The following is a 9,956-nucleotide window of genomic DNA, read 5'->3' on the forward strand; positions in this document are numbered from 1 at the left end:
ATCCAACCAAATTTTATTGAAGTGATATGTTATTGTAGACCCCCTCTTTTGTTTTGTTTTTATACATATATATATATATATATATATATATATATATATATATATATATATATATATATATATATATATATATATATATATATATATATATATATATATATATATATATATGCATATTTATTTTGGGGATTTGCCGCCACCTTTGAGGAGTGGCTGAAGGGGGGGGACCCCTTCCCGACACATGAGACGAGCTGCATGAACGGCATGGAGATGGCAGGGGGGCCATGCTGGTGGTTGAGAAGCCATGCTGGTTGATGGAGGAATAGTAAGGTTGGTAATGGCTTGTTGCGGAAGACACAAGAACAGGGAGGTTTTGAGAGGGGGGGGAGCTTTTGTTTGGCCGTTAGGAGTGATATTCCGGAGGAGGAGAGCTGGGGTTTTTGGTGATTTTTGGTAGGAGAGGGAAGAGATTACGGGGGGAAGCTAGAAAACAGAGAGTGACTTGAGGGAAAGGAACTTTGAGGGAACAGAGGAGAGGGTTTTTGCAGCGCACCAGGAACCAAGTGACTCTGCTCCAAGGGATTCATTCAGGTTTGATTATCTCCTACTTGAGGTTCTTCACTTTTACTGTCACCTTCTATTCATTTCTAATGTTTGGGGTCCTTATTTTTTGGCTGTCTAAGATGTTAAGTTTGCTTTTCATTATTTTGTTTGCCTGACCCCTGTTTTCCCTTGTATGAGTTGCATGAGGGCTATGCTGCGCATGAGTTGTATGATGATTGTGTTACCTGTTTGCCTTTTGAGATTCATTCAGATTTTCCCACCAGTTTTCCTTAGCTTCTTGGTTTTCATGAAATGGAGTTGGGTTTTAATGGTATTATCCTCCTTTATGCATGCTTTGCCTCACTTCATGGTATCCTCTGTTTCTGGTTCTTTTTGGGTGATTAAATGCCATCTTCTGGTTTAACTGTTCGTATGAGGCTGTATTTGGGAAGGCTTGGCGTCAAAATTTTTGGAGATATGGTCATGTTGTACATTAGGTGAGTTGAAAGTTAACTGGTAAGTATGGCCTGGAGGAGATCTGCTCTTAGCAGGAAGTTGTGTTGTTTCTCTTGATTTTGAAGACGAAAATAATATAGTTCAGTGAAGAAATCCATTCCGATGTCATCTCCGCTTCGATCAGATGTTGGAGGAACCTCTCCGGATTGATGATAGAACGCTTCTTTCCCAAATGTCTGAATTCTGGGTACAGAAGGAATTCCGTGACGTTTTGCCAAGAAATTGGCTAACGTGCTGTCTTTAATTCAAAGGAATGGGGTCCCTTTGACTTGGTGTTATGAAAGGATGTAAAGTCTGGTGAGTCAAGTTGAGACAGCTTGTGGGGTTTTAGAGAGAAGTTAGAGAGAAAAAGATTCTGAAGAGACCAGCGTTTATATTTGTGTTTGCGTGTGGAGATCATGACTGCCCACCACCACTGCTAGCTAACCAGAGAAGCTAAGAGAGAGAAGGAAAGAAGCTGAGCCAAGTTCTGGTTTTTGGGGCTTGGCGTTTTCAAACTGATAGAAGGAGTTCAGATGAGGTGTAATTTGCTCATCGGTTGCTGTCTTTGGATGAGTTGAAGATCGGGACCGGTTTGTTGAAATCCATGGTTGCATCGGTTAATGTAGTTGTGGTTTCTTATGAATGGGTTGAGTACCTAGTATATGCATGGATTATTGGTGAGATCCCTGCTGGAAATGAGTCACTCTCTTCCACGACCTTGTGGAGTCTCCTGCTCTTCCTTTTGAAAGGCACCCTGCCTTATATCCATGCAAATTCCCTGTGCATATATATCCTATCCTACATGCATCACCATGCCCCGTCTTCATACCCTTTCTTTTCCTCACCACCCCACCTTCATTATTTCATACCCAGACCATTTTCGCTCTCCACCATGCCACTAACTCCATGCAAATCACAAACCACACATACCCGCCCATATCTTTCTCTCTCTTCACCACCATGCTCATTATCCCACCACCTTTTCTCTCTCCTCATGTCACCAATCCATCATTTGCATCCTTTTCCCTCATACAAACCCATTTCCTTCCTTTCATTATATCACCATGTTCATCCTCTTCCATCTTTAATCCCGTGCATGCAAGGACCTCCCCAAACCCACCTACAAGCCCTCCATTGAAGTCCATTTTCTGCCATGCCTAAGCTCCATGTGGAATAATTCCATGCTTGAGACGTCACGCCAAGCTCATAGTTCTCCGGATACCCATACCCATTGAAGCACGGCCCTCATGCCTTTCACGTTCATTCCCGCCATGTTTGCATGGCCATGCATGTCCATGCATGCTTATGCCACTCCCCAAGACCTTAGTCCCCCATGCACCATTCATCACACCCACCTTCTTACACCCATACCTCACCCCCCATGCATGACATCCCATTCCCGTTTCTCACTCGCATGGTTTCTCTCTCTACACCACAGCCTCACCTCTCATGCACCCATGCTTATTACCTTTCATCATCCCCATGCTCATATCCTCATTGTTCATGCTCACCATACCCCAAAATCACCCATATCCTTCAATACCCATCCTTCATGTTCTTCCATACCCACATTATACCCATGTCCCCGTCCGTCACCTCATCATACCTCTACCATTCATTTCCCCTCCACCCTACTCATGCATGCAGCTATGGCTACTCTCCATACTTCCCACACCCATAATACCCACGTTTCCTATTTCTTTCCCTCACCACCCCACCTTCATCATCTCCATACCCGTCACTACCCTTTCTCTCTTTTCACCTTACCGCATACCCATTTTCTAAGTCATCTCAAATCCATTCCTCCCTTGATGGATGGTAATAAGTGTCCATATTATCGCCCATTACTCCTCCTTCAAACTACCTGCATCCCATTAAACACCACTCATACCCATTCCTCATTGCTCACTTCTCATTCCGCCACCTTTCCTCTCTCTTACCACACCAAGTGCATGCATGAAGACTCATGTAACTTCCGGCCATATAGCTGTCCATGTTGTGGATGGGAGTGCTCCTTTACTCTTGATGTTTTAAAGTGGGTTGATTGAGGAATTTGAGAAAGAAATAAAGCCAGCAAAGCTGTCCTCGAACGACGCCGGCGGCTTGCCGCCGGCGGCGAAACGCCTCCGCCCATCACCGGAACGCCAAGCAACCACAGCCATGCCACTCAGGATCTCTAGGACTCCATTGCAGCTGGGAACTATCCCGAGTGGAAACTTTTCATCCAAACAATCGATCCTGATCATGAAGAGAAATTTGACTTTGACCCACTTGATGTCACCAACACCTGGCGCTCAAACCAACCCCTACACTCGCGGCTGCAGCGCCATTACTCGTTGCCGCCGTGTCACAATTCCGGGTGGTGTTCTCAACCCAAATGCCTCATGTCTGATCACCAGGAGCATGAAGACGCCGCATCTTCATGTGCAGCAACAAAATTCAGCATCCTCAATGGCCTTGTCTGCAAGTGGGAAATCAACAGAGGGCAAATTATTTGCCTATGGAGGTTTGCAAGACTGCTGATAGCCCTTCAATGGAGGACTAAAGTTTTTCACTTCTGGATTTTTCTCCCGCCATGGAAGCCTGGATACCGACAGAGGAGTACATCAGCAAATACAAAGGAAAATATACATTCACAGGGGACAAGGCAGTTGGGTACCAGAATTTATTTTCCATACCATGGACTTCCTTTGTGGCTGAAGATATTTTATACCTCATCAACGATATCTTCCATCTCAGGGCCGAGCTTTCCATCAGACACTAATACACATCCCCTTGAATCTCTTCCCTCAAAGCATTTCAGGCTAAACTCCCATTTTCTGCCATACTTGATAGAAGCTTCCACCATCAAGAGCAGGCTGGAATGAATGCTGCTGCCTTTCCGTTGGTTGATCCCTTGGAAGTATTTTATTTGTTGAATCCTAGTGGTGATCTCAGCAGCTCACAAGCTGCATTTGAAAAAATGGTTTAGAGATCAAGACATAGAGTGTAAAGCTGGAATTGCACCCACAGTTGAAGACTCGGCTGGAGCTTTGAAAAGTCACGACCTCTTCATATATATATTGGCCATGGAAGTGGGGCATAACATATTCCCAGGCATTGAGATTCAGAAACCGGAAAATCGTGCTGCTACTCTCCTAATGGGATGCAGTAGTGAATCATTGTCTCCAAATGGGAAATACACTCCACAGGGTACTCATCTTTCCTATCTATCAGCTGGTTTCCTTGTTATAGTTGCCAATCTACAGGAAGTGACAGACAATGATATTGACCGATTTGGTAAGGCCATGCTTGATGCTTGGTTGAGAGGAAAGATCATCTCCTTCTGTGCCTTGTGCCCAGTACCGTTTGGTTGCTGAATTGAAGTCCATGAGCATAACTGGTGGTAAAGGAAATGCTAAGAAGAAAATTCCAATGAAGAACAAGGTCAGCGCCATAAGTTTGGGTACAGTCAATATGGATGCAAACCACAACAGCAAGCTGTTTGTCAAACAAATTGACTCAGGAGTCCATTTGCCACCTACTCCAGATCCCCTGCTGCATGGTTTGCATGGCCACCTTTGGGCCATTGACATTCTTGTTTTTCTTCTTATTTGATTTTGAAAATGTTTTTTTTTAATCTCATTTTGTAAATATCCTTCTCAAATTATGATTTTCAAATGATTCCAATTTTCCCATCTATCATCCTTAGAATTTTTAGGATCACCCGAGAGTCCCATTTTTAATAAACTTTGTTGCCATCTTTCCTTCTGGCAAACAATTTCTACATCTCCTTTGTTTTAAAACGTTTTAAAAATAAGCGTGATTTAAATTCTGTAATTCCGAATAATGGAATTTATGGAATTAATTCATGCAAAAATAAACGGGCTTTGGTGGGGGCCCCACATAAGTGACTTTATAATTGATCGATCGATTGATTGATAGTCATGCATGATTGATTTTTATTCTGCTCTATGACATGCTTGAAGTTATTCTTTAAATTGTGCACTAACCCTCCTCTTGATAGCGCGTATTGGTTCGCCACCCAGGTACATATTTTCTCGCATCATGGTCACTTCTTATGCTTATTTTTAATTCTCATACGTGCATGATCGATTTGAGTATTCATTGACTTTCTCATTGGTTGCCATGTCAGCTTCATTTTATTAGTAGAGACCCGACTTTAGGGGCTTAGAGGGGTGCAACGGTTTTTACCGTGCCTTCCCGATAAGTAACCTGACCCCCGAACCCGATCCGGTTTTTCACAGACCACCTTTTCCAAAACAAGGAGTCACACTTAGGGTTTTTCTTTCTTATTTTGTTTACCCTTTAAAAATAAAACAAAAATAAGTGGCGACTCCAAGTCATTTTCTTAATCAATAAAATCAATTTTCAAAATAAATATCAAGCTCGCCATCGAGTGGGAAACGCATGAGCCGAAATGCGGGGTCCACAGTTATTTTATAACATAGTAGTCAAAACGCCCTCTAATTGATATTTTTATCAAATTTTTTATTTTATATTTAAAATCAACTATTTATTCAATTTTTTATATATATATTAGACTAAAAATTTTAAAAAGTAAAAGTATACCGATGTGTGTAAAATGACATGGACCATGGTGTTGGGAGAGGCTTTTTACAAGGAGAGAAAAGATAGAAAAAAAAAAAACCAAAATTTATAACATTTAAAAGAAAAAACAGTTTAATTCAAAAACTGTTAAAATCAAGGGTTATAGTGCTGAAAAGAAATCAAGGGTAGCGAAAACTGAAAAGCTACTAGCTTAGCTGTTGGAGTTTCAATTAACTTAAACAAAATTGATTTGAAAAAACAGTTTTTAATACAAAAATTGTTATGTAAAAATTATGAATTTCACTCTTCAATAAATAAAAGTGGAAGGAATCTTGGTATTGCGTTCATATGGTAGAGTCAAACAGATACTATATATATGTGAGTGCTTGGTCTCCTCGGAATTCATAAGAAAAAAACAGCAGTTGCAAAGCCTCTCTTCTATTACTTGCAGACCATGGCAGGACGGTCTTTTCAACACCTTCTTAGCTTTCTTATGCTTTTGCTGCTATGTGCCAAACCTGGCCTGGGGAATGTTACTGGGTGCATAGAGAGGGAGAGACAAGCTCTCCTTCACTTCAAACGTCGCCTTGTCGATGACTATGGCCTTCTTTCTTCTTGGGGAGATGAACATGACAACAGAAATTGTTGCAACTGGAGAGGAGTCCAGTGTAGTAACCAGTCAGGTCACGTCATCATGCTTCATCTTCAAGCCCCTTGGTCTGAAAATACTTGGGAGTACCAGTCTCTAAGAGGTGAGATAAGTCCTTCACTGCTTGAATTGGAGCATTTGACTCATTTAGATCTCAGCTGTAATGATTTTGAAGGGAGGCACATACCTCCATTCCTTGGTTCCCTCAGCAGAATGCAGTACCTCAATCTCTCCAGGGCCAATTTCTCTCAAACTGTTCCCACTCAACTGGGAAATCTTTCCAACTTGCTTTCCCTTGACCTCAGCCGTAGTTATTATGAGTTGAATTCTGAGAGCCTGGAGTGGCTTTCTCGTCTTTCTTCTTTAAGACTCCTTGACCTGAGTTCTGTCAACCTTAGTGAAGCCATCCACTGGTCACAAGCAATTAATAAACTCCCTTCTCTCATTCACTTGGATTTACAAAATTATGGTCTCCCTCCCATCCCTCCACTCACCATTCCGTCTCTTTCCCATGTGAATTCCTCTATCCCTCTTGTTTTCGTTGATCTCTCTTCGAATCATCTCACTTCTTCAATATACCCATGGCTGCTCAACTTTAGTACCACCCTCCTTCATCTTGATCTCTCTTTCAATGATTTAAACGGTTCAATTCCGGAATATGCTATTGGGAACATGAGTTCCCTTGAATATCTTGATCTCTCTAGGAATTATCTCACTTCTTCAATATACCCATGGCCGCTCAACTTTAGTACTGCCCTCCTTCATCTTGATCTCTCTTTCAATGATTTAAACGGTTCGATTCCGGAATATGCTTTTGGGAAGATGAGTTCCCTTGAATATCTTGATCTCCACAAGAGTGAACTTGATGATGAAATTCCGGATACAATTAGAGACATGGGTTCGCTTGCATATCTTGATCTCTCTGGCAATCAACTGCGGGGCTCAATTCCAGATACAGTTGGGAAGATGGTTTTACTTTCACATCTTGAACTCTCTTACAATCAACTGCAGGGCTCAATTCCAGACACAGTTGGGAAGATGGTTTTACTTTCACATCTTGATCTCTCTCGCAATCAACTGCAGGGCTCCATTCCAGATATAGTAGGGAAGATGGTTTTACTTTCACATCTTGATCTCTCTCACAATCAACTGCAGGGCTCCATTCCAGATGCAGTTGGAAACATGGTTTCTCTTGAAAAACTCTATCTCTCTCAGAATCATCTTCAAGGTGAGATTCCAAAATCCTTGAGTAATTTATGTAACTTACAAGCATTAGAGTTGGATAGAAACAATCTCTCTGGACGGCTTGCACCAGACTTTGTGGCCTGTGCAAATGACACATTAGAGACTCTGTCCTTATCGAATAACCAGTTCAGTGGATCAGTTCCTGCTCTCATTAGATTTTCATCCTTGAGAAAGTTACATCTTGATTTTAATCAACTAAATGGAACTTTACCTGAAAGTGTTGGACAGCTGGCCAACCTTCAATCCTTGGATATTGCCTCAAATTCATTGCAAGGCACTATCTCTGAAGCCCATCTCTTTTATCTATCCCATTTGTTCTATTTAGACTTATCTTCAAACTCTCTCACTTTCAACATGAGCTTGGAGTGGGTTCCTCCATTTCAACTGCTTTATCTACTATTAGCCTCCTGCAAATTGGGACCTCGTTTTCCTAGTTGGCTTCATACTCAAAACCGGTTGAGTGAGCTAGATATCTCCAATTCTGAAATTTCAGATGTCCTCCCAGATTGGTTTTGGAATGTAACCTCAACTGTCAATACCTTGAGTATTTCCAACAATCGGATCAATGGGACCTTACCGAATTTATCATCAAAATTTGGTTCTTTTTCTATCATAGGTATGAGCTCAAACTGTTTTGAGGGTTCAATACCACAACTTCCTTATAAGGTGCGATGGTTGGATCTCTCCAATAACAAGTTATCGGGGTCCATTTCTTTATTATGTACAGTTGGTGAGCAGTTACTTCTACTTGACCTCTCAAACAACTCGTTGTCGGGAGGGCTGCCCAATTGTTGGGCACAGTGGAAAAGCTTGGCAGTCCTTAATTTGGAAAATAACAGATTTTTTGGACAAATTCCAAATTCATTTGGCTCTTTGCGATCAATTCGAACACTACATTTGCGCAACAACAATTTAACCTGAGAATTGCCTTTGTCTTTTAAGAATTGTACAAGTTTGAGGTTCATTGATTTGGCAAAAAATAGGTTATCAGGAAAAATACCAGAATGGATTGGAGGAAGCCTCCCAAATCTGATTGTTCTAAACCTAGGATCTAATAGATTCAGTGGAGGTATATCTCCAGAGCTATGCCAATTGAAAAATATTCAAATACTGGACCTCTCTAGCAACAATATGTTAGGTGTTGTACAGAGATATGTTAGTAGTTTCACTGCCATGACTAAGAAAGGGAGCTTGGTCATTGCTCATAATTATTCATTTATGCATGCCTACAAAGGCCTCTTATGTTGATAGGGCATTGGTTAAATGGAAAGCAAGAGAATTTGATTTTAAAAGTACCCTTGGGCTTGTAAAGAGTATTGACCTTTCAAGCAACAAACTATCAGGGGAAATTCCAGAAGAAGTAATTGATCTTGTAGAATTAGTTTCATTAAACTTATCAAGGAACAATTTGACTAGACTGATCCCTGCAAGAATTGGTCAATTGAAATCATTAGAGGTTGTTGATTTGTCTCAAAATCAACTCTTTGGTGAAATTCCAACTAGCCTTGTTGAAATAAGTGATCTAAGTGTCTTAGATCTCTTTGACAACAACTTATTCGGTAAAATTCCACAAGGTACTCAACTTTAAAGCTTCAATATTAATTCCTACAAGGGAAATCTTACACTATGTGGATTGCCTCTTCTGAAAAAGTGTTCTAAAGATAAAATAAAGCAAGATTCTCCCACTCATAACATTGAAGACAAAATTCAGCAAGATGGAAATGACATGTGGTTTTATGTTAGCGTTGCTCTTGGATTCATTGTTGGATTTTAGGGAGTGTGTGGAACTTTACTACTCAACAACTCCTGGAGATATGCCTATTTCCAATTCTTGAATAAAATAAAAGATTGGCTCTATGTGATCATAGCAATAAATATGGCTAGATTGCAAAGAAGTCTTCAAAGCTAAATGGTACAATTCTCTCCCTCTCCCTCTCTTTCATTTGTACTTGTTTTTGAAGGCTAACAATTGTCAAAGAAAAGTAGGCCTTTACATATCCTTGGGATATACTTTATAAATCACGAATGCTAATGCAAATTTTCTTTGCATGCAACTAATTGAAGGGATTTTTTCAAATTGATGAACACTGATTTTTACTTTGTGTTAATTGCAGGACTGCAACTCTTGTTCTTGCCATATTGGCATGGTTGAATGCAAATCGTTGTGTCCTTCCTTCTATGTTATATCTTGGGATGTAATAGGTTTCTTGTTTTATTTTGAGGATTACTTATGTTCTTTAAATGCGTATTTTATATTTTATTCAGAAATTTGTGTGACATATTATCTCTTTTCTTCCTTACATAATGCTTTTATTTGGTATTTGGATACTTTATGATTCATCCAAACAATATTATAGAAGGATATCAAAGGTATATTAGAGTCCGACTTTCTAATTTTAAAAATATTTCTTTAGCTCTAAAACTAATTTGTATTCATTAAAATTAAAACAAAATAAAGGATAATGCTATT

The 9,956-nt window shown here is 40.4% G+C and overlaps 1 protein-coding gene across 1 annotated transcript; it reads left to right on the forward strand.

Annotated features, from left to right (window-relative positions):
* Positions 1-6,046: 6,046 nt before the first annotated feature.
* LOC117933261 (receptor-like protein EIX1) lies at positions 6,047-9,685 on the forward strand. Its single transcript, XM_034854644.1, has 2 exons — positions 6,047-7,659; positions 9,601-9,685. The coding sequence occupies exons 1-2, from the start codon at positions 6,047-6,049 to the stop codon at positions 9,683-9,685; spliced, it is 1,698 nt and encodes a 565-aa protein (XP_034710535.1).
* The last annotated feature ends 271 nt before the right edge of the window (positions 9,686-9,956 follow it).

Source organism: Vitis riparia, chromosome 16 (assembly GCF_004353265.1).
Source record: "Vitis riparia cultivar Riparia Gloire de Montpellier isolate 1030 chromosome 16, EGFV_Vit.rip_1.0, whole genome shotgun sequence".
In the NCBI taxonomy this organism is placed as follows: Eukaryota; Viridiplantae; Streptophyta; class Magnoliopsida; order Vitales; family Vitaceae; genus Vitis; species Vitis riparia.